Source organism: Podospora pseudocomata, chromosome 3 (genome assembly GCF_035222375.1).
Source record: "Podospora pseudocomata strain CBS 415.72m chromosome 3, whole genome shotgun sequence".
Taxonomy (NCBI): domain Eukaryota; kingdom Fungi; phylum Ascomycota; class Sordariomycetes; order Sordariales; family Podosporaceae; genus Podospora; species Podospora pseudocomata.
In genome coordinates, this window is record NC_085887.1 from 3874529 (window position 1) to 3902235 (window position 27707).

Consider the following 27707-nt stretch of genomic DNA (forward strand, 5'->3'; position numbering starts at 1 on the left):
CCCGAGCCTCGCAAACTGGCAACCTCAATGTGCGGTGCGGGATGACAGGACTCCGAAGTCCGAATGGGAACAAGAGTCTTCATGTGTACCACGCCCGCGCGGTTGCGTAAAATGGGAAGAATGGCGAAAGACGGTGAGACTGCATGGAATCTACAGAGTTACTTTGAGATGCACAGGGTTTTACCGAGTTGCCAACCCGTGGCATCCGAGGGTGGGCTGGTAGCCGAGAATCGTAAGCGTGGAATCTGTTGTATAACCAGGAGCCAGAGCTGTCATGATATCGTGAGCATGTGAAATGATGCTTATTGATAGCTGTGGGATGTCGCAAAACCACAAGATCTCGAGCGGTCGTTAAACGTGTGGGACGGTGTTCAACGGTGCGGCGTTAAGCCTCGGGAAGGTGGGGGCGTTTAATTGGGTAAGTGGAGCTATGTTGCTTGTTAAGCCACACCCCACCCAAGCCACTGAGGAAACTCGCGCCAAGCAGTCAATTAAGGAAAGACGCGTCGACCGCGTTCTCCCGCGCCGCAGCCTTGAACATCACCAACTCTAGCAATTGAACCATCGCAGTCCAGACCAACTCTCTCAACTCGCGACATTTCACTACGACGACCTGTACAGAAAGTCTTGCCCGAAAAGACTCTCAAAATGTCCGACTTCGAAGATGAGATGGACATTGATGTCCCCGTCTCCAAAGACGTCACCTTTTCCTCCAGCAATGCAGCCAAGGGCAAGCGCAGTGCCGCCAATCTCCCAGTCGAAGCCGAAGACAGCCTTCCATGGTACGTGAATTGTCTCTTCTTATACTCTATTCGGTCTGTTTCAGAGCTCTGACAAGATCAAAACAGGGTCGAAAAGTATCGTCCAGTCTCCCTCGACGACGTCTCTGGCCACCAAGACATCCTCGCTACCATCAACAAGTTCGTCGACTCGAACCGCCTTCCACATCTCCTTCTTTATGGTCCACCCGGCACCGGAAAAACATCCACCATCCTCGCCCTGGCCCGACGAATCTACGGTGCCGAGAACATGCGCCAGATGGTCCTCGAGCTCAACGCCTCCGACGACAGAGGTATCGATGTGGTCCGCGAGCAGATCAAGACCTTTGCCTCAACGAAACAGATCTTTAGTCTTGGAGCATCGACCTCCAAGACAGGACTTGCCGGTTTCAAGCTGATCATTCTTGACGAGGCCGACGCCATGACGAGCACAGCCCAGATGGCGCTGAGACGAATCATGGAGAAGTACACTGTCAACACCCGGTTCTGCATTATTGCCAACTACTCCCACAAGCTTAGCCCGGCGCTGCTGTCTCGGTGTACAAGATTTCGGTTCAGTCCCTTGAAGGAGCGGGACATCAGGGTGCTGGTAGACAAGGTTATCGACGAGGAGCACATCAAGATCAAGCCTGAAGCGGCCGACGCGCTAGTGAAGCTCAGCAAAGGTGATATGAGACGAGCGCTGAACGTGTTGCAGGCTTGCCATGCGTCAAGTATGTTCCCTTTTCTCTCCGCCCTTCAGTCTTTCCTTGTTACTAACAGATGCTGCTAAGGTACACCCCTCCCACCAAAAGACGCCCCCAAAATCCCCGAAGACCAAATCGTCCGCGAAACCATCACGGTCGACACAATCTACATGTGCGTCGCCGCGCCACCACCGGATGTCATCAAGAAGATCATGAACACGCTGCTCAGCACGAGCGATGTGACGGCCTGCTTGGCGGCCGTCAACAGCGTCAAGGTCACACAAGGGTTGGCGTTGGCGGATATCATCACTGCGTTGTCGGAGGAGCTGGTCAAGTTGGAGGTAAAGCCAGAAGTTATGATCACCTGGCTTGACCTACTTGCCCAGGTGGAGCATCGGGTAGCAGGCGGCGCCTCGGAGGTCATACAGACTGGGGCTGTCGTTGGGGCAGTAAGGAATGGAGTAGAGTTGATGGGTTGATGACACCAGCGCGGACGCTGTAGGATTAATATATGCATTGGCAGGCGTTATGGGCAATCGCCCGAAGGAGTAGTCACCACCATAACTGTTGCTTTTTGGTGTCATATCATTTGTTTCATTTGCATCCCCTCATACTTATGGCACAGTGATGAGAAGCTCAGGCGTACCGAAAATGGAAGGCCGAGGGGCGTTGAGCAACCCCAAAAACACTGCCTGAGCAAGACCAGCAGCCTGTTTATCATAAGGTAGGCAGCCTAGCTCTGCACGAAAGAAGGGTCGGTTCAAGGGTGTTTTGACTATTTTTCGATGCAGCCCGATGCATCTCCCTAAAGAAGTTACGGCCATCTCATCAGAAGAGCCCTCCTGTAATTTTGACGAAGCTGGTGGCCAGATCTCGCAGACCTGCATGACTGGTGATGAGCTTCCCGAAGCCGCTTCCGGTGGCACTGCCTCGACGATGTATAAAACCATAACGGTGATCGTATATTTTTGGACTTTGAAACTTACACATATAAAGTTTCGCCCGTTAAACCGACCTTTTCTGTATATAATATATCGTTAGGTATTCTATATTTACCTAATTATATGCTCTATCCCAGAGAAATAATAAATAAGTCGAAATAAAAACATTTATAGTTTCGGATAAAATTAATTTGAGAAACTTTATAGTTTAGCTAAAGTTAGGATATAATGCTTTAGAGCTCGGCTAAAGCTAGGATAGGAAGTCTTACGGTTCGGATAGAGGCCTACAGAAGCTCGGATCTATAATTAAAAACCCAGTTTTAAACTAAAGGTAGGTACCCTACCTAAATAGCAACTCTCGTGTTCCTCTTCCTCAACAAGCACAAATATAACATAATTGTCTGGGCAGCAGCAGACACCGTTATTACACACACTGTCCCGAAGAGAGATACCGAACACCAGTCCTTCTCCACCCATTGCCTCGTCAATGCCCGGGTCATTCAAGGCCTCGAACACGACGATGCACGCTGGGTCCAATCCTTCGAGTTCTCCTACAGTGTACGTTGGTATCTCATCCCAAAATTCAATGTTAGGTAGGTATCATACATGTCGATCCGCTTCCATCTACCATCTCGCCGGTATGCCACCTTCATCTTTTTCTTCATTCAGTCTTTCCATCATTCATCATGCCAATACCTTGAACCCACACGACCTTGAATCCGAGCCTCGAAACAGTAACACTCTCCCACCAATAAACATATTCTTCCGTCCATCGATATCAGATAAACCATACCAAAAAAAACTATGTTTGACTTCAAAGCGAAGATACGCCTGCTCAGGATGCGCACAACGCAATGCCTTTTCCCCTTTGTTATTCACTCGTCAACACCCCCCCTCCTCGCAACTGTCACCAGCTTCAACGGTTCCTCAGGCTCCCAACTCTCGCTAGGTTAAGCCATTTCCGCTTTCCACCACCTACGACAGGCGCTCCCCCACTGGCAATCGGCGCTCCTCCACCCCGTTCTACGGCTGCCCCCCCGCTGTCGTGCATATGTCCCACCGGCGCGCCTTCATTGCCTTGTAATTCTAGTTCAACCCCTCCCCCATCATCCTCAAATTCAACCTTTCTTTCTGGAGCCTTACTCCTCAAGATAGGCGGTGGCGTGGCACTGGAATTAACCCGATCGTCATCAACGAGCGAGCCGCGTCGTCCCCAAGAAGGTATTCCGATCAGTGGCCGTTCGTCTTTTGAGATCGTGTCTGCAGCCGGTGCGGCGAATGGTGTCGCAACGGGTGGGTCGGCCGAGCCGGTGGAGCGACGGAAGAAGTGATTCAGTCCGCGCGATCTAGGCCGAGCAGGGGTGGCAGCAGCGGGGGCCTGGCTTGCGGTTGGAGGGTAATGGTGTTGCTTTGATACGGACTGTGATGGTGTGCCCTGTGTGTCCGGATGACTCTGCGAAACCTTTCGGGGTGGAGGCGGAGGTTGATGAGCCTGTTTCGGTGGCACTGTCATTGCTCGACTTCGAGCCATATCTGCGAGCTGGCGAGACGGGGGCCTGATATCTATACTGTTGCTTCTTGCTCTACTTCCCTTTCCAACACTCATCTTTATCTTTGACGATGGGGATGGTCGCGCAGGGGAGGCTGATGCGGCTCCCGAGAGGTCGGCCCCCGTCTTGGCCTGTAGACTTGACCTGCGATTCGGCGGCGGGGGCGCAGAGTTGAGCGAGTCCAGCGTCGGTGTCAATACCCCCGAACTAAAGACAGGTTTGGTCAATGACTTGCTAATTGCATCGAGAGTGTCAGCCATTGGCGGGTGCGGCAAACCGTTCCCGCCAGCCCCCATATATCCTGCACCTTGCAGCGAACCAAACATGACGTTGGTTGCCCAGCCCTTGGTAGAAGATGGGAAGGAGAACAGATCTGGTGAAGCGCGATCTGCCCTGTAGTTTGGATGGGCCTGCGAAACAGAACTCATGGGATCAAGCGGGGCCTTTCGTGGTGGCTTCATGCCCTCTTGGAGCCAAGTGTCAACACTCGACGTGGTCGATTCAGCGTCATCTGCACCCTTGTATTGATGCAAAGCATCTCTCGTTGATTGGGGTCGTTGGAGCTGGTCCATATCTTCATTTTTGCCGGCTAGTTTGCGGCTGTCAAATGCCGTCGTTGATGCTGGCTGCGTATGCGTCGTCTGTGTGCGAGGTTCCAGACTGGTGCCGTGCTCGTCAGGCACTGAATGGTGCGAGGCCGTTGTTTCCGACAGAGCCAGATAGCTCTGCTCATTTTTTAGGTTTGGCTCGTGGGATAGGGTGTCATTGGAGTTTTTGTACAGCCGCAGTGTTGTGGTGGAGATGGTATCAGGCGTTGGAGGAAGCCCGCGTTCGCTTGTCAAACTTCCGTGCGTGAGAACCTTTTCCAGAGCCTCCCTCTTTTCCTGTTTCGTTTTACGCTTAGCCATGGAGGATGGCGGGCGAGAAAAGGGGGAGAAGTCGTTGGCTGTGGTTTGTGCTCTGGCGGCATCCTGGAGGGCTCGACGTTTGACTTCCACCTTCTCCAGCTGACGAAGAGGCGAACTTCCGGCCCCGATCACGTCGGTAATGGTGTGGAAATGCGTATATTCATTCGAGATGGCGCGGGCTGTGCTGGGACGGTTCTTGGGGGTGGCACTTCTGACTCTGGTTGGTGATTCCAGAGCAAGCATGCGCTGCATGCAAGACGTGTCCATGAGTGAGGGACTCTCTTCCTTAGGCGATGGTGCGTCTGGAGACTTGGTCCGACCATATACGCTCACAAAAGAACTTTCACTCAAAATGCTCAACGTTGGACTGTCAAGTCTGACACTCCCACGGGTTGTCTCAGGGGTGGCTTCGGGCATGGTTGGGAGACTGGGCACGTTGCCGCGGGCCCCCAGATACACATTTCGAAGGTTTTCGGTGCTCTCACTGTGCTCAGAGACAAAACTGGGCATTCGATTGAGGGTCTTAACCTCGTCGGACCCAGATGGCAGAAAGACCTTGTGTTTTGATGTTGCCTCCGCGCCTGGCAATCCTTGGACCTCGACTTGGCGGACCATCTCTCGCTCCCTGAGCAACTGCTCAACCCGGGCTTCCAAAACCACAATCATGCTGACAGCTTCTTCAACTGCCTTGTCCCTTTTCTCCAGCTCATGAACAAGCCTGTCATTCATCTTGTCCGTCTCGGCCTTTTGGAGCTCCAACCTTTCCAAGCTCTCCTCCAACACCGTCTGCCTTTCCCGCCGATGGTAAAGCTCAAGCTTCAGGTCAAAGTTCTGCTTGTGGAGATTCGAAAGAGTCTGTTCCATCTCCTTGACTCCCAGGCCCTTCTTCCTAGCCGAATCTGAGCTTTGGCTCGAGATTGGACGACTGTCTGCGGGGGACGGGCTGCGGATCGCTCGGTTGTCGACAGTAGAACGAAAGAGATCATTGCTTGTCCTACTTGACGCGCGCTCGCTCTCAACCCTCCGCTCGCGCTCCAATCTCTCTTGCAACAAGGCAGACATTGGAGTTACGGCAAGACTCGCGCCGTCGGAAAGCTCTCGCGACAAGTGCGATTTTGCTCGTTCGCCGCAACGGCTATGGTGGTATCGGTGAGAGTGTGTGGAAGTTGTTTGCGCTGTTGAAGAGGAACTGGAGCTGGTTCGGGAGCCTGCCTTGGGACGAGGAGAAGGAGGGGCCCGAGCTGGATCATCCAAGTGGCCTTGTGTGCCATGGCCATTCATGTTGGGCAGACACAAACGAAGCTGTTTTGGGTACCAGGGCTGGGGTGGGTCGATTGCCGATGTCAGCTGGGTGCGAGCGGCGACAAACGGCCGAAGCCCTCGCGTTTCGTACCTCACAAAGGTGACCAGTCAGTTCGATATAAAGAAAGGGGTAAGTAGTCCCAGGATGATGCCGGTATGTGTTCTGTTTCCAACGTCACAACCAGAACCAGGCCTTATCGAATCCCCTGACCTCTTTGCAAAGGGGTGGCAATCGCGGCCGTTGGACCCCCAAGAAGCCTTCAAGTCATGAGGAAAAGTGAGATTAGTGCGACTGTGTCTCGGAACTTTGAGGAATGAGCAAGTCGCGATGGCTAGGAAACAATGGCGGTGGCACGAAGGACGCAAGACGGGGAACGAGGAACGAGGAACGACGGAGCGGCCAATCGATGAGGTATTCGAGATCAGCGAGAGACAGGACCAGCCGTGATGCAACAATGAGTCAGAGGAAAAAGGAGAAGAGCTTGTCCGAGGGCAACGGAGATTTGCAGAGAAGTAGCAAAAAACAACAACAAAAAAATAAAGGATTTGTTGCAAGAAGAAGCAATGGCGGGCAGGAAGGATGAAAGTCAAAGTCAATTGCTGTTCCATTGGCGTGGGGCAGAGCCAATGAATTCCAGGGACTTTAAGGATTATGCTTGTTCTGGCTTAGCGTTGGATGTGGCGTGCAGGCACCAGTGGGTCGCTGCAGGGTGACACCTTGAACCGCAGCTTTGACGTTGAGCCCATTCCACCCCCCACTGCTCACCTCACATCTCCAATTGCGCTGTTCACCACACACACGGAGTACCGGCTCCTGAGGATAGGATTCGACACCAAGGGCCTTTCTTCTGTTCCCACCTCTCCCATCATCTCAATTCCATCATAGGGCTGAGCAGGACAGGCTTCGGGCTGTGACCCCTCCTTCGCAAACTTTCTCGGCAGGGGCCGTTTCAAATACCGGCCAATCAGAACAACCATCACTCGGTTCCAGTGTGCTGGAAGCTGGTTCCGAATACAACCCCACTCAGGCTGCTGGAGGCGGTCAGAACGCGGCACATCATCATCATCGACAAATGAACATTGTTTCGTTCTGGGATGTCGAGCAGTGTGTTGCCATTGAGTTCCCTCGAATGCATATGCAGCAACGTCTTTCACCAATAACCAGCATCAAATAAATTCTTCCTTTTGAGACCTCTTGTCTACGCCGCTTTTGTTGGTGGTTGATATCCCCTTATGGCCTGCATGGTGCAGTTTTTTGCCCCCGCCTTCGCTGCTTGGCTGTCGTTGCTGATTGAAGATCTGGTCTGACTTGAACCCAGGGGTAAAAGGGGCTGTTCAACGCCCGAAAACCGACCATTAATGTACAACAACATCATCCATTGGACATCCTCTCTCCACCGAGTCCATTCTCGTCTTCTCAGTGATGATATTCCTCGTCAACTCCATCAGTCTATCCGCCAGCTCATCATCTTGCGACATTGGGCTGCCCTCTTCAGGGATGCAAGGCGGGCAGATATACTGGCCTGAATCCTTGATCTTGGTTGCGCAGAACACGGTAGGCACGGCTCCCTCAAACTGGTCCTTCTTAATCGGTTCTATGCCGTACTTCATCACGTACCCACCCAAGGGATACGGCTCGAGTATATCCTCCCTACTCTGCTTTGTGCTCACGAAGCCTGGGTGTGTAGCGTTCATGAGCACATTTGGGTGCCCATTTTGCGTTACCTTGCGGTTGAAGTATCGCGAGTAGAGTATCCCCGCCAGTTTGCTCCTTCCGTACTGCGCATTGGGTCCGACGTCCTGGTTGATCTCGTCCAGCGAAGCGAACTTGGTGTCCTTGGGAGCACCGGTATGCAAATTGGAGCTCTGGTTGCTGATTCTCACAATGTTTCCTTCCTCGGCCGTCTTTTGCATCAACGGTAGCAGATGGGATGTGAGGACAACGTGGCCCATGTGGTTGACTGCCATGTGCCTGTCCACTCCATATGAGGTGAGCTCGGCTGACATGATGCCTCGACCCGAGTTGTTGACGAGGATGTCGAGCCGGTTATTGTCGCGCTTGATCATCTCGGCTACTTCTTTGACCCGCCGCCAGTCGCTCTATGTTGTTTCTTCTCAGTGAGTGTCAACACCGGAGCAAAGGGACAACTTACAAGGTCACAGTTCATCCAGACCATCCGGGCAGCCTTATCTTGTCCCAGTTCATCGGAGATGACGGCTTTGGCGCCTTCAAAGACCTCCTTGTTGACGGAAATTATGTAGAGCTTACTGATGTTGTGCTTGAGGAGGGTATATGCCACGCCGAACCCAATCCCTTGGCTGCCTCCCGTCACAACACCCACCTTTCCGGTCAGATCAGGGCAATCATCGAGCTTGAATTGTCGGGAGCCGAGCTTCGTGAATGCTCCGCCGAAGTTTTCGGCGAGCGTATCCTGTACGTTTAGCTCGGTCAGTCTCCCTTCTTCAGTGTAGGTAGGCATGCGAAGACCTACCCCCAATTTCTGCATCGTGTACGCCACCACGCCTTTGGACACAGCCGTGGATTTGATGGTTCGGGCTTGCGGTTGGTGACACGCAAACACAACAGCAGGGCTAATAAATGGGTTGACACTTGCGGTGCAACGGGGAGCAGGCAAAAGGGTCGCGTTGGCACGTCGAGCCACCAATCGTTGTGCCATTTACTCTCAATTATGTCAAATCCTCCGAGAACGCGTCAAAATCCCCTTGGAGAAAGAAAAGAGGGAATCAGCTCTTATGTGATCATGTCTTCGCCCTCGCGAGGCCGTCAAAGCTAAATGCATGACGTATCTTGATCCGAAGAGCTTCCCCGCCCCGGTTGGGATCGTGTCAGGAACTGCATATCGTTAGCCCAGCGGCAACTTCTGAGCTTTGGTGGATTGCGACTCAATCACCGAACGTTGTTCATTCTTCGTTTCCCACAGTTATCAGGAACAATTAATACCTGTGGGAAGTATTGTGCACACTCATCTAATGCCTGTTGGAGCCATGCATAAAGTTATGCATGAGATGAGCCTGATTCCCGTCAGAGCTTCTTCAACGTCAGAATCAGCAAGGCTCCTTCTGTACAATAAATAGCCCAGAAAACGGTAATTTTCTAGGTAGGATACCCCGGTATGATCTGAGAGTTATTCACAATAAGAAGATGGGCAGGATCGTAAAAACAGAAAGCTAAGGTAGGAGTCATACAGGCCGAGATTAACTATCATAAATGCTATGGTGAAAAAATCGCCCATTGGCCCAAGCAAAGAACTGCTATAGCCGGGGTGGACAGGAAAAGCTGTGATGGATCTTGTAAAAAAAACAAGATCGATTGATTCAGGAATTAATGTGTGAAGTGAGGGGCAGATAAGAATTTACAACTGGCGGGGGATGGAGGGGCTGCCTGACAGCAGACGGCGACTGCGAGCCTCGCCATGCCATCCATCAAGATCCGTTGACTTCAGCTCCCAATTCGCATTCTGTTTCTGGTAACACTCTCGTCACCGTGTTTCCATGTTTGCAGACCGAAATCGCGCACTGTTCCTATTCTTTGGCTAAGACGGCTTTGTTATCCGGTTTTGGAGTCTCTCCGGAGCCTCGTCGACAACACCCTCTTCCCCTGAGTGCAACCACATCATCGCCTCTCCTTTTGTGACACGGCTGGGAGCATTAGTGAGATTATTGGCCAATTGCTAGTTTGGACGAACTGCAGAAGCTACGCCGCCGCCATCACCCAATATGCCCAGCTGTGTCACGAAGCTGCCCGCACGATTGGCCGCTACACTCAGCCCGGGATGTTGGGACATGCAAGGTTCCAATTACGAACGTGAACTTCTTGCGCGATCCCCTGATTAACCATCACTTCACCGATCGTCAAGCGGCTTATCCAGAGCCTCGTCCATATAACCTGTCGGAGCCAGCGGGCAAATATGTCGGCCTGCGTACAGCGGACCTCCTTATCTAGAGCCGGTCGCTCCCATGGAGAGAGATCTACTCAGCCCTATGACTCGAAACAACTAGCAGACCACGATGGCATCTCGACATCTACACCAGCATTACCAGCGTCGGGCCTCCAAGGCAAGGAGCCAGAATCCCGGTGTCCTAAAGCCGGGGCATCACTCGGTCACACGCGCTTTTGACTCCGAATCCGCACCCCCGACATGCTTTTCTTCCGAGGACCACCCTCCTGAGGCTATCAGAGATCACACCAAGCATTATTTTGGATGCATCAACATCGCAGACCGTGCCAGTTACTTTCTTGACCCCGACAACAGCCCTATCTGGCAGCATGAGTTCCTCCTTGAGAAGGAGTATCTGAAATCGCTCCCCGAAAATGAAAAGCGTTCAGACGATGAGATTACACGAGCCGCAAAAAAGCGTAGAGATAAGACGATCGAGAGCACCGCTGTCGCAATTGAAGCTCAGTACAGAAGAACCGACATCCTTCGACAGGCTGTCAAGGGAACAGTACCAAGCTCGCCCCCTGTAGCAGGCTCCAGCGGACCCTGCTTGCAGGAATCAACGAACATCACAAGAACCGACCACTTTGTGACTTGTGTTGAAGAAAGTGGGAAGAATTGGAGGAGATCAACGTCATATCTGGCCGGCTTGGAGAAGGTTCAAGCATGGAAGCGCAATAGACCAATCGCCGAGAATCCACCCAGTACAGCAGCACGGCTCCCTAATGTTGACCCCGAATCAAGACCAGAGCCCGGACGGGAAGAGGTCGGAAAGATAGTGGAACGCATTCGCAAAAGCACACCGGCAACCGATTCCAAATCAGCAGAGTACGATCTCGAGCGAGATGTAAACGCATACCTCATTCAGTACACACGCAAGAAAGCCGAGGACTGGACATCTACAGCACTAAACGCAGTACCCACCACGGATCCTCGCTCAAGGACACTAACGTCGTCACCAACACGGGAGACCTTTCACAACGGCACAACTAGCCCAGCACCGACTTTTTCACCAACACAGAGCTCGCATGTTCAGTATCTCGAACCTTACGAGGAGGAACTTCAAGATCCAAGATTCAAGGGTAGATTTCCGGACCAGCGTCTAGCTATGAACATTGTTCTTGGTGCAGACGGAGATTCGGAGTCATCTCCCGCACCGGGGCCTAGTATTCTTGGTAGGGATGTTATCAAGATCGACGACCCCACAAGAATACGATATTTCCATCTGCCGTCCAACAACATGCACGTGAGTTATCCTGATTGAATGTTGCTAAAGTGCGTTGTTCTGAGATGCTAACCGGTACATAGTGGGTCGAGGTACAGTCTGCTTTCCCTTTTATTGATGAATGAACATTGACTTATCCCAATCCTAGAAAGCGATAGCTAGATACTATGGTGAAAGCCATCTCAACATTGACCTCAGCAACGCATCAAGGGATCGATCTGTCAAGACACACACTCAGATGCTTCTGAGACCTCAGTTTTGGCGTGGTCAGCAACATGGAGCTCGGAGTGGTGTTGTGCATGCGAGACATATGAGACCTCTCTGTGAGAGAATATCGTCTGGTATGTGATGACATCCATCCGAAACCCAAGAAAAGTCAACCTGACATTGCTGCAGAGGTTACCGAAATTGAAGATAATCCAAAGAATATAGTCCTCTTCGTCCGTCAACCGAACTTTCCACACCTTTGCTCGAGTATCACTGACCCTATGTCTCGACACAGATGCCCTATCTACACTGGGATACCGACAGAATGAGAAACAAGATGGCGAAGATGATTGATATCGAGTCGGAGCAGCAGCGCAAAAGAAACGAAAACATCGCCTACGAGAAACGCAAGACACGCATAGAACAGAGGAAGGACTTGGAGCCGGGTGCGAAGCGCATATTACACACAGATAACAGGGATCAAAACGATGAAAAGACGACTCAGAGCGGTGACCAGAAGCGCTCGACGGCCCCGTCACAAGGTGTGAACGATCTGGCTGATTTGATGGACAGACTTGTTTCTGTCGGTAGAAGCAAACAGCGGATTGAAATAGATGACAATGGCAGGCTCAAGATCAACAATCCTCTCGGACAGTACCTGATTGACGCGGCAAGACTCTACGAAGCCATATCTACTTATCGAGACCAACGAATGCTGGAGAAGTATCTGTACCATGATCCACCTCTTCACCCCCGCCGAACGCTTGATCAGTCCTATTACTGGACCTTGAAGACCACCAAGGTCCGAGACAGGGACCAGGTTGTCTATCGGGGAACAAATATGAATCTGGATTTTTGTCACCGACTCGAGCCACAGCCAACTACAACAGAGTCCGGTCCATGGAGCCGGCTCAAGGGAGTATTCCATCAAAGCTCGGATAACGACAATGTCGACGTCACACTGAAGTGGACTGACCACTGGGACAAGACGGATAAACATGGCTGCGAGCACTGCCGGAGTGACATTCGCAAAATCTCTCAGCTCGTGATGGTCGATCAGCTCTGGATGTGGGTTTTGGACGAGAAGACAATTATCACCTCATTTCCCAAGCGCTACGGGTTCAACAAGCAGGATCTTTCGGGGGTGCACAAGTCTATTCGTCAAAGGCTGAAGTTTGCCCGCAAGAATCAGGTCAGGTCGGTGTATGACTTGGCTCTGATCATCCTCGACGAATGTTGCAACACCTTCTTTGATCGAACCAAGACTGAGGTTTGTTTTCCTTCAGCAATCATTGAGTGATTTCAGCTAATCCTGTCGCAGGACAGCCAACCACAGGTGATGGACATCTTTTCAGAAGCTATTGGTAATGTGGTAAGTTCGTCCTCTTGAGACTCTTGGCGGGCTTCTTTTACTTAGACGTGTTGCAAGACGAATCAACACACGATATCCTTCCAACATGTCTGGCATTGGACGCAAAAGGCATCCAAAATCTACCGCTCGAGATCCAAGTACATCGACTCATCTGACCTGCACGTGCCCCTCTTGGACATTCATCCAGAAGGGAAGCTGCAAAGAGAGGTCAAGGACATCATTGATGAGCTCGACATCATGATTCATGTTCACAAGAAGCAGAGAGAGGTGATCAAACGGTTTTGCAAGCATGTAGAGCACATTCTCGATCCCGACGGCCGGTGGAAAGAAGGCGCTGTCCAACATGACCGAGGGATGTCAAGAAGGGCACACAGTACTACTGAGAACATGGAAAAGTATATCAAAATGGAGGAGAAGCGCGACCAGCTTCTGTGGTTTCGAATGCAGTCTCAAGAACTTCTTGCCGAAGTGGACGATCGACTTGATGAGCTTGAGGGGCTGAAGAAGGGGGCTGAGAGTACGGCCCAAAGTGTGAGTTTGACCAGCTACTATGCCGCCATACAAGTCACTAATTCCGAGGTCAGGTCACCGATCTTCTCTCTCTCAAGCAACAACAGGCAAGTGTCGTTCAGGCATGGGAATCGGTCAAGCAAGCCGAAGAGGCAGTTCGCCAGGGGCGGGCTATCATGATGTTTACTGTCATCACTATTATCTTTGTAAGTAACTGCAACTCGTGACACTTTAGCTATGGCAACTAAGGAAACGCTCTGGCTAACTGCGGCAATAGCTCCCCTTGTCATTTATTGCCTCGATATTTGGCATGAACAATTACGAATTTGGCGGCAGCGATAATCCATGGAGTGTATGGGAGCAACTAAAGTTCATTTGTAAGATCCCCTCAAAGCCCTCTCCGGATTAATCTGTAGTTTCCCGGCCTAACCTACGGCAGTGCCCATTTCCTTTGGCGTCATTTTCCTTTCCGTAGTCATTGCCTTTTCCAACCTCCTTCGCGCCTTCATATGGTCTCTGTTCAAACTGTTCACCACCTCGGTGCTTATATACTCCGGTCTCTATCGATTCTGGCTCACCTTTAGTGACGAGTGGTGCTCGACTTCGATGATGCAGAAAACGGAGAAAATGGTGCAGGACATGAAGGAAGAAGTGAGGAGGGCGAAGAAGCTGCGTCGGAACCAACGAAGTCAAAAGAAGAAGCAGAAAGAGGATGGGAAGGGAAAGAAAGGCAGGGACGGAAAGGACTCCCAAAATGAGGACAGAGATCAGGGGAAACCTACCAGGCATGCCAATGGGAATGGAATCCAGACTGTTCACTTCTTCACAGAAATGGGACAGGAGCAGCGACGCAATACCACGGGTCGACGGTCCTGGGATAAACGGCGACGGGATAAGTCCCCGCGTCTTCGAGTGAGCACATGGCCTCGAGACACGCCACCCAACGCTTTTGGATCGACTAGCGCCCATCCAAGAGTCTCACATCATGAAGAGAGAGATAACAGATCTGCGCAAGACATGAACGGAAGCCAGCTGAACGGGGACGATGGAAGTGGAAGCCCTGCAGGGCTTACAGTTCGGGGATCTGATAATAATGTTTAGGGCGTCTTTGTAACCTTTCGGGGAGGAAAATTTGTCAGCGTGTCGGGGTGTCACTATGGCTGGTCTCACAATGTTGAAAGAACAAAATCTTGGATTGCTACCTTGGGAAAACGTCCTTCGCATAGCTGCACTGATATCTACTACATATTCCAGACAGCCAGTTCAACTCGGTGAACCCCCAAGCTCGGCTCCATAATACCATGCAATGTAAATCAACACGGTTGTTTTTACTTTTTTTTCTGGGTTTTTGCTTCCAACGCTGTCGACATCCCGCCATTTTAGACCCTACAGCTGGGACCAATATCACAGTGGGCAATGGCTCCAGTGCCACGCCGCGGCTGGGTCATCAACGTCGTGTGTTGCCGGAACTCTCCTCCAAAGCCGCGACAGCTGGGGTTTTAGGTTTGTTTCCGTCGTTGTATTTGAAATCCGGGAAGCTCCCGTAATCGGTGTCGGACTCGGATGCGTCCTCGTCACGAGCTGTGGTAGTGCTTGACAGGACATCGGTGCTGGAGGCAGACATGGTGATCTTCGCCCTTGTAGGGCTAGGAGGGGGACTGAGGGTCTTGGGAGGGGGGTTGTTCTCGCTCATGTTGATGGGTTGGGAGGGTTGAGTACTGTGTTGAACCTTGTGAGGATTAGTGGTTGAGGTTGTTGTTGTTGATGATGGATGGGGAAGAAGTCGAGTCCGCAAGGGGGATGAATAGTGCCTTGCTTTAAGCATGGGTGTATGAGAACCTTGATGCGGATGGTTGAGAACCTCTATGGAAATGATGTAGTACATGAGAACCTTTGTGAAGCGATGGAGTTTGAGATATGACCAGCGTGATGAGGAGTGATTGATGATAGAAAGGTCAGATGGGGAGACGTTCTGATCTCTCTGTTTCATCGCTTCTTCCCATATCTTCACCATTATCACAGGTCCAACACCATAGCTTCACTACACCAACCGGCCCTTTTGGATTTCTGCAATACAACTTAACTACAAACTTAATTACAATTTTCTCCGTGCCGCCATATGCGTGGGTGATTTTAAGGGTTCTCGACTGAATACCACGGCATGCGCCGGTGGTCACATTCCACCACGTCTCCAAGTAAATCTCTGACTGGCTGTTTGAGGCTTGAAAACGTGACATCCCAGCCGTTGGATAGGGTGTGCTCGTGCTACAAGGCATCGACGGGTCCCTCCTGGTTCTGAACGATGGCCTTCACATCAAACAAACTCTTGAACATCGTCACCATCTCAACCAGGCTACAATTTGCGTTGGTGACGAATCCGGCGACTTGAGTTATAGCCAAACGAAAGCCGCAAAGCTCTTTGCAAATTTCGCCTGCTGCCTTGGTATCTTCCTCCGCTCGGCTGGCGATCGCCTTGTCGAGGGCAAGCTGACTCATTAAAAGCGTAGGGCTCTCCTCCCTACCGAGCGGCTGAACAACCCAAGTCTATTTTGCTGGCGTGAAATGTGTCGACGTATTTCTGACGGCCATGAGGATAGAGCCTCAGTCTGTTGACGGGAGGTAGGAACCAATAAGCCTCGGATCGTCCACGTTGTCCAAAGCTAGTAACCACGGCACCTCTGACAAAGAAGCCTTGGTCAAGGATTCCGAATAGGTAATGGCAGGAAACTTGAAGTAAAGTAAGGGACGATCTGGCTTAACAAGATTACGCAATAACTTCTTCCTACCGTTCTTTTTTAATTATAAATCCAAACTTTTATAGGACTCTATCCAAGCGATAAAACTTCCTATCCTAGCTTTAGCTAAGCTATAAAGCCTCCTATTTTAGCTTTATCCGAGCTATAAAAGTTCCTATCTCAGCTTATCTATTATTTCTCTTGTGTAGAGTACGTAATTAGGTAGGCAGATAAAAATACCTAACGATGTACTCAATCCACGACCTTGATCAAGCAGTGGCTGTTGCCATTGAGTGGTGTAAGTGGTGTTCCTATTTGTGCCACAAATTGCCAGCGTCATACAGAGTACAGCGTGAACACCGGAACCTCACACGTTTCCCAAATCAACATTCCCAATAAAGTGCGACCCTCCGGCACACCTGTACCCCGTATCTTGCTTAATCCACGGGTACCCAACAGGGCAAACGCCCATGGCCTTCAACTTTTCCTTGATTGCCTCCTCCTTCCTTCTTCTAGCTTCCTCCGCCAACAACCTGGCCACAATCCTCTCCCTCGCCTCCTCAGTCGCTTTCTCCTTGGCCTCCAACAGCTGCCTGTATTCGTCCTCACGCTCCTCCTCCGCCCGATGATCCCGCTGAAGCTGTTCCCAGACCGCATCACTGACACCTGCGTCTCGCTTGATCCAAGAGTCTTTGTTGTTTGGGTCCGTTGTGCTGACCTCGGGAACAGTGGGTGGCTCTTCTTCTTTGTCCTCAACAACCGGCTCTACTGCAACCTTTGTCTGCTGAATCTCCGTGGCAGTGGTGGTACGCGTAGCCGGTCGATGGGGAAGTCCCTGCGGCGGCGGGGCTTGCGATCGACGGAGTATCTCCTGGATGTCGATCTTTGGCGCATCAAAGTTGCTTCGAGAAGCCCGCTCATTCAGCATGGTCCGCAGCTCGGTAGTTATGACGACCTCGGTCAGCACCAGACGGCCACTGGCAAGCCCGGTCTTGTCTGTCAACATATTGTTGAAAATGGCCCTGGACACACTCTGAACATCGCGCGCGCTGGCCCAGTTGTCTTGGGCGGCGAGGTGGGTAAAGTAGGCGATGACCTCCCGCCTGAAGGTAGCCGTTGCTGCAACAAGGCATGTGAGATCAAAATCCTTGCCTCTGCTCTTGAGCCCCATCCTTTGCTTTTCGAGCAATTTGCAGAGAAGTTTCAGACACTCATCGGCGGTCAGCGATCGGAAATCAATCACAGCTGGGAAGCGCGAGGTGAGGCCCGAGTTGACGGACATCAAGCGGTTGATGTCCTTTTCGTAGCCCGCCAGGATGATGATCAGCTTCTTGACGTAGCGGTCCTTGGTGACGGAATCCACCAATTCGTCCATGGCTTCCTTGGCAAAATGTCCCTCGGCTAGACGATACGCCTCATCCACAAACAGCACCTTCCCAAGAGCCTTGTCCAAGAGTTGTTGCACCTTGGGTCCCGTCTGGCCGACATATTGTCCGATGAGGTCAGTAGCAGAGCACTCCACTACTTCTGCAGTTGACAGGAATCCCATGTCGTAAAATACCTTGCCCATCTTCTTCGCGGTCGTCGTTTTGCCAGTGCCAGGTGGACCTCGGAAGAGAAAGTTGAATGGGATGTTCTCCTTGGGGTCCATATCAAGCGACTTGAGCGTGCGGACTGTTTCCTGGTATCCCTCGAGAAGCTTCACAGTCTCCTCACACCCAACCGTACCCTCAAATAACTGCCTTACGCTGGCAGTCGACTTGTCTGCACGGTCGAAATTCTCATCAAAGTCCACGGCCTCGAAGAGACTATCCGATTTCGCTTGGCCTTTGCTGAGACGTCTTTGGTGGCGAGCCTTGGCTGCATCGAGCAGGATGTCGATTTCGCCAGCATTTCCAAAGTTGGGTCGATTGCGAGCCCTCTTGATCATCTCCATGGCAACAGCAACGGCTTGGGGAGTGGCTTGGTATGCCGCCTTCTTGAGCTTGAGGTCAAAGATTTTACGAACGTCTTCGTCCGAGAAGTCCTCAAAGTTGAACCCAGAAGCAATGGGGAACCGCCGGCTCAGTCCAGGGTTAACGTTCTGGAACATTGTCTCCATCTGATCCTTGTAGCCCAGAAGCAGGACGCAGCGGTCATCGCCGGGGACGCTCTGCACCTCAGCCACAATGGTATCGATGACAGCGGTTTTGTAGGGGTCCGAGATTGAGCCTTGGCTGCCTCCTCCTCCGTAAAGACCATAGGCTTCGTCAATGACCAAGACCTTTCCAACAGTTGCCGCCAAAATTCCCTTGGTCTGCTGTTCTGATTGGCCCAGAGCACCTCCAACAAAGTCTGACGGGTTCTTTACCACAACTGTTGACAGTTAGCTTCTCGCCCAGAACAGTTGAAGTGGTTACTCAAAGATTCCAAGCCCGTAGAGACCAAAAGACAAAATACATACCTTCGCCTTTGGAGAGCAAACCGAGTTTCACCAAAATAGCCCCGTACAACTTCGCCACAGTCGTCTTGCCCGTGCCAGGATTTCCCATAAAAACCTTGTTGAGAGAGTATTCGATAGGTGGCTTCTCCTCCAGTTCTCGCACATAGTTCTGTTGAATACTGTCGACAAGCGAGCGAACAGCATCCTTGACAGACTGAAGGCCAATCAACCCTTGAAGCTCTTTCCAGGCGGCGCAATTGGTCAAAGCCTCCGCAGGCTCCGGACCGATAAGGTCTTCTTTAATGAAGAAAAGGTCGTTTGGTTTGGCACCCTTTTTCCTCTCACGTCGTAAACGATTGGCTTGGCGCCTCGAGATGATATCCAGCACGTTTTCAACAGCGCGCGCATTGCCGAATCCTTCCTTACCCCGTCCTCGCCCGATACGCCGGCTCACAATCCGACAGTAGAGCCCACGTAGGCCATCGGCGCAGTCCATCGCACCGTTGTATTTGTGGTTGATCTTGAGCTCGAGTATTCTCAAAAGTTCATCATCGGTGTAATCGGCAAAAGTCATATCGACTGGGAATCGGCTTGGCAGTCCAGGGTTGTGTGCAAAGAAGCTCTCCATCTGCTTGCTGTAACCAGCCAGGACAAAGACAATCTTGCCTCTCTGGTTCTCGACTTCAGCCAGAAGGTAGTCGAGAACAGCGGCGCCACCAGGATTGTTGCCGGACGTGAGTTGGTATGCCTCGTCAATGAAAAGAACACCGCCGCCGGCGTTGAGGATTCCATCAATCAGCTTGGTACAACCAGAAACACCAATGTTCGCCAGGCCTGCACCGGTCTTGTCCTCGAAACAGTTGCCCGGAATGACGCAAAGCTCCGTCAGAAACTCTGCGTACAGACGGGCCACAGTGGTTTTTCCTAGAGAGAGAGAGAGATTAGACCTGAAGAGTGAGATAGCATGGGTGACTTACCAGTTCCGGGGTTCCCCAGCATGGAGCAGCTGAATCTCTCCTTGGCCAGTGATACATCTTGCCGCAAGGCCGTATCAACCTTTGACTTGATGTTCAAAAATTCTTGCTTGACATCCTCCAGCCCGATCATGGCCATCAGCTCATCAAGTGCCTTGCTGTAAGTCCCTGGCTCCGACTGCTTCAGGAATTCCCATTCTGCCTTTGACTCACTTGTCCACTCCTCGGAAGACTTGGCTGACGTTTTCTTGGTGCTCTTGGAAGTGGCTGTATCCTTTGATCGGGCTTGCGCCTCTGCACGTTGCTTGTTCTGTTGACGGAGCTTGATTTCGGCCTCTTTCAACGCTTCGAGGTCTGCCTTTTGCTGTTCAATGGTCTCGCTCCGGTTCCTTTCCTCGGCGTGGTACTTGTTGACGCGCCTCTGATGTTCAATTTCGTCTTGGATCTCTTTCAGGGTGCGTGCGTACTCCTCCTCGCGTGCTCTGCGTTCTTCCTCCAGCTTCAAATCTCTCTTGGCCTTGCGTTTCATCTCTTTATCCTCTTTGATGCTGCTACTGTGTTAGTTGAAGTTTCCAACGCGTAACTTAATCACCAATGGACGCGTGGAGGATGAAAACATACCAGTTGGCACATCCCTCATTCTGCCTCCCACATCGCACTTTCACCTTGTGCTGTCTGGCGCAAACTCGGCTGATGAGTTGATTGCACTCCGTCCTGGAGTGGTCGTCAACGCGGTGGCAGCGAGATCGACATTTGTGAACGCCACATTTGAGGAGTGTATCACTGTGTAGAATCCAGTTAGCCCTGCACCTTGTGAACAGAATAATAGAGCCGCAAGATAGACTAGAAGCCAAGGGGCCACAACATGGTGATGATGATAATACGCAAGAAAAAAGAAAGAAAGAAAAGGGAAAGACCAAAAACGAGACCAAGAAGAGGGGGGGGAAAGGAGAAAAGAGAAAACACAAAACGAAAAGAAAAAAGAAAAGTAAAACGAAAAGAAAAAAGAAAAAGAAGAGAAACGAAAACAAACAATGTTACACCGAGTGCCAAACCCAATGCTGGAAAGGTGATATGCTGAACAGTGGTCCTGCCACTGTTTAAAAAAAAACATTCGGGGCCACAACGTACCAAAGCTCAGTGCACCCCCCGTCGGGGCAATACTTGTCAAAATCAACAGGCTCCTTCAACAATGCCAGAGTCGATGGGTGCTTTTCGCACTGGACTGGAAGTCCGTCGTAAAGATTGCCGTTCTTGTTCAGAAGCTCAAAAAAAGGAGCCCAGGCCGCTCTACCCTTTTTGCTCTGCTTGAAGGTGTCCATGTTTCCGATAAGAACAAGGCAGTTGCGGGCTCGTGTGATCAGAACGTTGAGTCTCTCCGGGGCAGACATGAAACCGACATCACCAGCGCTGTTGCTACGCGTGAGGGAAGCAATTACGATATCACTTTCCTCTCCTTGGTAGTTGTCTGTGGTCGTCAAGTGTTAGTCTCTTTTGCAATATTTCTGTGGGTGTATGTCAAGATGCTCTCACCAATGGTCGATATCCGGACAGGCTTCTTGTCAACCTTGGCGGCGGCCTCTGAGATCAACCCGGCTCTGATCAACTCAGCTTTATCCATCTCGCTAATCTCAAGATCATGCTTGTTCTTGGAGAAGACGTCTCGCAAAACACGCAGCTGACCCAGATAGGGAGTCAAGACGACGATCTGGTTGGAGCTGTAGCCCTGCTGTCCGAAATACTTGACACAACGCAAGACCATCTCGGCTTCAAACTGGTTCTTTTTGCTTTCTTTCGCACCCGGGTCGCGGCGGTCCTTGACCGCTCTGTCGATGTCTTCCGGCTTCGTGTGGCTCAGAAACACAACTCTATTCTGCAACCCACGAATGCGTTCGCGGCCGCTTGTCTTGGGGCCGTCGAGAAGCTCAGGGTATGTGAGCTCGCGGGCGAAGCAGGAAATCTCTGGAATCATGCGGTGCTGTTTCTGAAGTGTGGCGTGCTTGGCTCCCTGAAGGATCAGCCTCTCAAAAAGAGATCGATTCAGGTCGAATCCGTCACCTCTCTCGACTGATAATGCATAGTTGTTGATCTTGGGCCGCAGCTGCTTGTGATCACCGATGAGAACAAGCTGCTTGACGGTGGGTGAGAGTGCCGTCAGAATGTGGCTCTCAAGGATCTCTCCGGCCTCTTCCACCAGAATGACGTCTGGTTCAGCAGCACGGATCAAACGAATATGTTTGGCAGCGCCGGTAGTGGTGCAACCGATGATGCTTTTTTGACGCACGATCTGGTTATCAGACTGACTGAACTGGATCTCCAAGTCTCGCTGAAGATCTCCATACTGGCGTGCTACCTCCTGCAACGTGTGTAGTCGTTCTTCAGCCATGGCCTTGGTCCATCTCTCAATATGGCTCAGTCGAATCGGGTGAGGCATCTTCCAGACTCCACGGGAAATGTTGGGGATGTTATTCTTGAAGATGCCAGGGCCTTGGCCAGCCATCCACAGCTTGAACAGATAGTCTTCCTCGATTTCCTTGCCTTTTTGACCGGTCCGCCGCCACCCATTTTCGCCCTCGGGAACCTGAAGAGCCTGCAAGAAGTGGGCATCCGGATCCGAAAACTCTAGGTATTCTGAAATCTCCTGCCAACGAAATGGTGAGTGTAAATAACTCTGTAGCATTTTCTGGAGTTCCGTGGCCAGCTTGGCTGCTTTTTGCCTGAGATCGTCGACAATAGCCCAACCATCCCGGCTGCGTCTATAACTGCCCTGTTGCGCAGAAAGAAGAAGGGCGCTGGTCCTATCTGTGCACTTCGCCTTGGAGCCAATACGGACCATGGCGGTGTCAGGAATTCCAACATCGAGAAGATCCTCCATGAACTGGTCCAGGGCATGATTTGTGTAGCTGAGAACGAGAATCCTCAAGCCCGCCTTGTGCAAACAACGGGCAATCTGAGCGCCGATGAAGGATTTTCCTGTACCTGGAGGGCCTTGCACGAGACTCACAGGCTTGGTCAAAGAGGTCATGAGGGCCACCAGCTGGGACTTGTCAATCGAGATGGTGCCGGTTGGGGTGTCAAGGTCCACAGTGCCCTCGCCGGCGAGATGTCTACTGTCCTCGACAAGCTGGGCCACCAAAGGCCGTAGCTTGGGGGGGATGCTGAAGCCAGATGTTGCTATGAGCGCGGGGTTGACCAGCAGGTCCATGAGAGGCATGTCGGCGGATCGTTGGAGGCCCAGCAGAACGGGTTCGTAGGCAAAGACTGGGGTGCCGACCAAGATGAACTGCACAAACTCCCGTCTGGGCAGGGTGAGAGCGAGGATGGCATTGCGAAGACCATTTTCGTCGGTAAACTGCAGTGAAACGATGGGGGGTGACTTGGCGAGGTTGTCGACGTCGCGGTCGACAAAAGCAAAGCCAAAGATCTCCTTGTCGCGACAGAGGACACCAAATGCTTGGTGGCGGAGGAGATTTGTTTCGTCCTTGAGGTACTTCTTCCGCTCCTCGGGCTTCATCTTTTCGAGAAAGTGCAACCCTTCAAAGCACCTGACCAAAAGGGCACACGGCTTGGCTCTTCCCCTCGGCTGCAAGTTGCCCACGTCAATTCCCACTGGATCTAGTCGGCCGAGCATGAACGACCTCCGATTGTTGCCGCCCTTTTTGCTGCCCATGGCCACCTGCAGGTCTTCCCTCAGCTCGGCCAGCATGTCCTCTCGCAGCAGGCGAAACTGGTTGTCGAGATGCACACTCGGTCGCTTCTCCAGGTCAGTCTCGCGCACATCAACCGCCGTCTGGTAGAACGGGAGCTGAGTCGACAGGAACTCGTCAGTCGTGGGATAGATGCTAATTCTTCGAAAGTCGGCCAGGTCATTGTCGTGTCGCCCTCCGGGTCCCGCATTCCCGACAACACCTTCCTCAGGCGAGCCCCGAATGCGCAACACCTTTTGAATCAGGTAGCCATACTCGCGCGTCACATGGCTCTCTGACTTGAGGAGTCCCTTGGATTCAGAGATGGCCCTCACATCATCAATCACATTCACGTTGGTGGTGGGTGGGAGAAGCGCAAGCTCAAGAGCCAGCCAAGCGAAGCCGCAGAGACTGGCATCAGGGATCTCGTGGTTTTTGAAGAACTTGACCAGAGCATTCCATACGGTGGGAGGCTGCGCAATGGCCAAAAGGACGTGCCGCAACAGCTGCCCGTCGGCTAGTACTTTGATGCCAGGATGGGATAGGTACTGCAGGAATGGAAGCGTACTGGCAATCATGAAGCGCAACGACAAATCGGCTCGGACCGAGTCCCTGACAGAGTCAACACCGGCAGTGCTCCCAACGATAGTTTCGATGCAAGCACTGGGGTTCTCTTGACCTCGAACGGCCTCGAGGAATAGCTGGGCACTCTGGGGAGTCCTGATAGGTCGAGTCCCAGCAACGGTCTCTCGAAAGAGCGTGCGCAGGCGATTGGCTCTTACTGAGTTGTCGGTTGACGCCATGGGTGATTCAACAATCAAAGGTGGGATGAAGAGGATGGATAGAGTGGTGTGCAGAACTTTGGGAGAAAAGATCACAGTCATGTTCAAGGGGTTACCCTAAAATATCAAAAGCCCCGTCGTCCTCCTTTCTCCTCAAACCCGGAGGCGTACCCTTCTGTTTGCACACGGATAGCATGCCTGTTTTCATAGGTCCATGATTCCACTTGCTGTATCCCGCTTTGTGCGACCTGGTCAGCGGCCCCGCAAAGCCTCACTTTGGCCAACGAGGACGGCCGCCATTTGGACACAACGAATCACATTGCTTGTTGTGCTGCGTCTCGGGCTGTGTTGGCGGCGGGCCTCACTGCATCGAAGGCAAAAGATGCCTAATGAGCCTATCTTTTGCGCAAGACTGGAACACTGAAAGCCAGACTTTTGAATTACCTGATATTTCCTGGTGTCCTTGTTTGGAGATTTGGTCATCAGGATTTACCCTGCGGGATGCAGGCGCTCCCTCCCGTATGGTGTTTCTAATACGGCTGCCCGAGGTGTGTACTTCCCCCACGTTGCAGCCCAGCTCCTTTCCTCTCATCATGCCGAACCTAGCACCCTCACCACAAAATAGTTAACACTCAAAAGTAAGTTAACCCATGTTATACTATAAACTATACCTCGAAAGTAAATTCATAGGCCTTTGAATGATCTTCTAAAGCCTATTAACTATCCTCAAAGGCCTATAAACTATGTTTTAAGGCCTATTGACTATCTGTAAAGACCTATGGACCACCCTTCAAGGTATGTTAACCTGCTCTAGTGTCTCAATTATTTCGTGGCAAGGGCCGCCGTGAAAAATAAAGGGGTGTGAGTCGACACGGGTATGCACTGCACCCCAGGTGCAAACGCAACGGCATCGAGCCGCCGGTCAAACCAGCGTGAGCCATCATTTATACTCTGTCCTCGGTATCCTTCGTGCATTGAAATTCAACTAATACGTCGTTCATTCTGATCCCTCTGCTGCATCGCTTCTTCCCATATCTTCACCATTGCCCAACACCATACCATGACTTCGACTTGGTACAAATCTCGCAGCCGCTACACCAACCGGAAGTATGATGACGTTTCGAAGGCCCAGGCATCTCCTCCTCCGCCATTGGGGAACCTGGTTCAAACCATCGAGATATCTGATCTCGATATGAATCTCAACAGCAAGATCGCCTCACCTTCAATCCGCGACTGCAGACTCATCACATCATACAACTGGCTTGAGGGGAAGGAAGCCGCACCAACGATCCTTGTGCCTGGTAAATCTGCCTTTATCCGTGCACCAGAGATGTTGCTGACAGAATGCTTGTTCTTGACGATAGCCAAGCCACCTTTGTGGGCTCCAGTCGCATCTCCGTCGCGTCTCAACGAAGACAATGGGACTTACTTCCGAGACAAAAACGCCGCCCGGTTCCCGAAGCATCCACTGGAGCCGTGTGTTATCGCTGCCATGGAGGCAGACAACAACATCTCTCCCGAGGTTGATATCGTGGCTTGTGGAAGCACCTTGGGCAACCTACTTCGCTTTGTTCGCCGGCAAGACAAGCCGTTCCGAATCCTCGTTGACAAAATCCACAATACCGTCTTCTTCACGAGACGTGAGAACACACCCACCGAGATCATTCCCGGAGTCCGTGGATATGGTCACAGCTTTCCCGAGGCTAACACCATCTGGGAGCCTGATGTCAAGGGGTCGGCCTCGCACCAACGCATCGTTCGATATACCTTCGGTGGTCATCGCATCCTAGTGCGTTTCGAAGCAGATGGATACATTAAGCCCCATGATCAAGGCCCTTCCTCGGTCAATAGCACCTCGTCCACAACCGTCAAGGATCAGACATCTCTTGCGGATTTGCTCTCTGAAGCTGACATGGGACTTGCATCCCAGACCACTGCCACATTAGCCGAGACCACCATCAATGTCAAATTCGGCGGTGAGCTTATCCCGCAAGCTCAAGTCTTTGACCTCAAGACCCGTAGCATCTACACCAAGGACAAGAAGGATCATCTTGCCGAGGAACTGCCCCGTCTATGGGTCTCCCAAATCCCCACGTTCATTCTCGCCTTTCACACCCAGGGGCTGTTTAAAAAGGCGGATATTCAGATCAAGGACGTCAGGGAGGATGTCCAACGTTGGGAGTTGGATCACCAGGCTGAGCTTGCACAGCTCAAGAGTCTCATTGATATGATCATCGAGGTTGTCTCCGACATGCCTGACCAGAAGATGGAGCTGAGGTATGCGGGAATTGGCGGGCTAGAAGTACGTGAGCAACTTGCGGATGTGGACGATGCACTTTCTGATGCAGTCAAGGCTCGGTGGGGTTTGCAGGATGGGGCCTTGACAGATGAGAGTGATGATGGAGTTGGCGAGACTGAAACTCAGGGATCTGATCATGGCTCTTTTAACCCCGAGACTGATGTCAACGAGGAGGACAGCGATGAAGATCATCGGTACTACCACGACAACCTGTACGGCTACGACTATGAGAAGGAGCTGCCCGATTACACAGCTTGTTCGGCAGACGAGTGCGGGTACTGTGGGAAGTGTCCTTACTAGGTTTCGGTGAGAAGACGCTCAGTTGTTGCAGTTGGTGTAAGGTCAGCGCCAGTTCGATCCTCTTGGCTGGAAATGGACAGGCAGACTGGGGCACATCAAACACGGAGGCCACCGACCACACCGAAACTACTGTTGCAGGGTCCATATTGCTGCCCGAGACTACGTGCAGGAGGAGATTACTGTCGGAGTCGGCTACTGGGACTATTCTCGCAGCTATACGGCTTCCCGGTGTTTTGATGTTCTCGATCTTTTTCCTGTTCACATCAGTCATCTCGCTCTCATCCCTTCACACTTGCTTTTACACGTTTGCCCAAGTCGGCTTGCATTTTGTTCCCTGCGGTGTCTTCTCGCCCATGCGGGGTTGTGATGAGATACCTTGATTGGTGCTCAACGATGGCTGTGTGGAATACTGTCTTCTACTAGATGGGTTAACTCCCGAGGCACTGATTGGAATTACAAGGTGACGCACATGTGCCTGGGGGTGAGTGTGAACAAATCGTCCTGGCACATTGTTGGCCATATTTTAGCAGAATCTCGATATCATATACTTTTAGCAATTATTGCCGAACCCTTCCGTAAGGCGCGTCGTTTGGGGTTTCTGCAATACGACTTGAAAAACACCCCGAACACACCACATATGCCCGTGAATGGACTACGATCCTGCATTGGACCTGGCCCGTGATAACTCGCATGCTGCCTGAGAACCTCCACTCAGGTATCCACACCGCGAACGGCGATTCGACTTACCCATATGACAAACCTGTGGAAGAGATTCCGTTTTACAACGGCAATACAGGGGATGTTGATGGCGAAGATCCCGGCTCCTGACTGTAGGCGGATGTCGAGGACGAGAATGAGGAAGTTGTGTTCACGAGGGTTGGATGTACGATGGGGTGTTGAGATTAGGGACTTGGAGGCGGTGGGGGAGGATAGGCCAGCGGGGCTATTTGTTGGGCGTGATGGGGAGAGCTGAAGAGGTGGATGTGGTGATTGGTGCCGAAGGCGGGGCGAGCAGCTTTGTGAGGAGGTGGTTGTTAGATGGAAGGAGTGATGTCTCCCGACACGAAGAA

General features: G+C 51.8%; 7 protein-coding genes across 7 annotated transcripts; 4 read left to right on the forward strand and 3 right to left on the reverse strand.

The window, feature by feature from the left end:
* The first annotated feature begins 284 nt into the window (after positions 1 to 284).
* Positions 285 to 2506, forward strand: RFC3 (Subunit of heteropentameric Replication factor C (RF-C)). Its single transcript, XM_062889448.1, has 3 exons — positions 285 to 782; positions 849 to 1492; positions 1553 to 2506. The coding sequence occupies exons 1-3, from the start codon at positions 649 to 651 to the stop codon at positions 1942 to 1944; spliced, it is 1170 nt and encodes a 389-aa protein (XP_062745373.1). The 5' UTR covers positions 285 to 648; the 3' UTR covers positions 1945 to 2506.
* Positions 2507 to 2897: 391 nt separating this feature from the next.
* QC762_311500 (uncharacterized protein) lies at positions 2898 to 7144 on the reverse strand (the record flags this gene model as incomplete). Its single annotated transcript, XM_062889449.1, has 2 exons — positions 2898 to 6184; positions 6968 to 7144. 2 exons carry the CDS (start codon positions 7142 to 7144, stop codon positions 3323 to 3325), a joined length of 3039 nt encoding a protein of 1012 aa, XP_062745374.1. The 3' UTR covers positions 2898 to 3322.
* A 378-nt stretch (positions 7145 to 7522) lies between these two features.
* On the reverse strand, positions 7523 to 9502 carry BLI4 (putative oxidoreductase bli-4, mitochondrial; the record flags this gene model as incomplete). Its single annotated transcript, XM_062889450.1, has 4 exons — positions 9079 to 9502; positions 8659 to 9020; positions 8320 to 8598; positions 7523 to 8266 (listed from the first exon to the last, which is right to left on the reverse strand). The coding sequence occupies exons 2-4, from the start codon at positions 8842 to 8844 to the stop codon at positions 7523 to 7525; spliced, it is 1209 nt and encodes a 402-aa protein (XP_062745375.1). The 5' UTR covers positions 8845 to 9020; positions 9079 to 9502.
* Positions 9503 to 10195: 693 nt separating this feature from the next.
* On the forward strand, positions 10196 to 11475 carry QC762_0060010 (uncharacterized protein; the record flags this gene model as incomplete). The annotated part of the gene is made up of 2 exons (XM_062883583.1): positions 10196 to 11371; positions 11434 to 11475. The coding sequence occupies 2 exons, from the start codon at positions 10196 to 10198 to the stop codon at positions 11473 to 11475; spliced, it is 1218 nt and encodes a 405-aa protein (XP_062745376.1).
* Positions 11476 to 11588: 113 nt separating this feature from the next.
* Positions 11589 to 14693, forward strand: QC762_0060020 (uncharacterized protein; the record flags this gene model as incomplete). Its single annotated transcript, XM_062883584.1, has 8 exons — positions 11589 to 11691; positions 11747 to 11790; positions 11853 to 12827; positions 12879 to 12929; positions 13038 to 13460; positions 13547 to 13645; positions 13717 to 13816; positions 13879 to 14693. 8 exons carry the CDS (start codon positions 11589 to 11591, stop codon positions 14538 to 14540), a joined length of 2457 nt encoding a protein of 818 aa, XP_062745377.1. The 3' UTR covers positions 14541 to 14693.
* Positions 14694 to 16268: 1575 nt separating this feature from the next.
* On the reverse strand, positions 16269 to 24492 carry QC762_311530 (uncharacterized protein). The gene is made up of 6 exons (XM_062889451.1): positions 21104 to 24492; positions 20702 to 21038; positions 20192 to 20353; positions 19574 to 20118; positions 18618 to 19520; positions 16269 to 18529 (listed from the first exon to the last, which is right to left on the reverse strand). The coding sequence occupies exons 1-6, from the start codon at positions 24138 to 24140 to the stop codon at positions 16542 to 16544; spliced, it is 6972 nt and encodes a 2323-aa protein (XP_062745378.1). The 5' UTR covers positions 24141 to 24492; the 3' UTR covers positions 16269 to 16541.
* Positions 24493 to 24594: 102 nt separating this feature from the next.
* On the forward strand, positions 24595 to 27084 carry QC762_310420 (uncharacterized protein). The gene is made up of 3 exons (XM_062889339.1): positions 24595 to 24676; positions 24853 to 25339; positions 25403 to 27084. The coding sequence occupies exons 2-3, from the start codon at positions 25099 to 25101 to the stop codon at positions 26635 to 26637; spliced, it is 1476 nt and encodes a 491-aa protein (XP_062745379.1). The 5' UTR covers positions 24595 to 24676; positions 24853 to 25098; the 3' UTR covers positions 26638 to 27084.
* Positions 27085 to 27707: the final 623 nt, after the last annotated feature.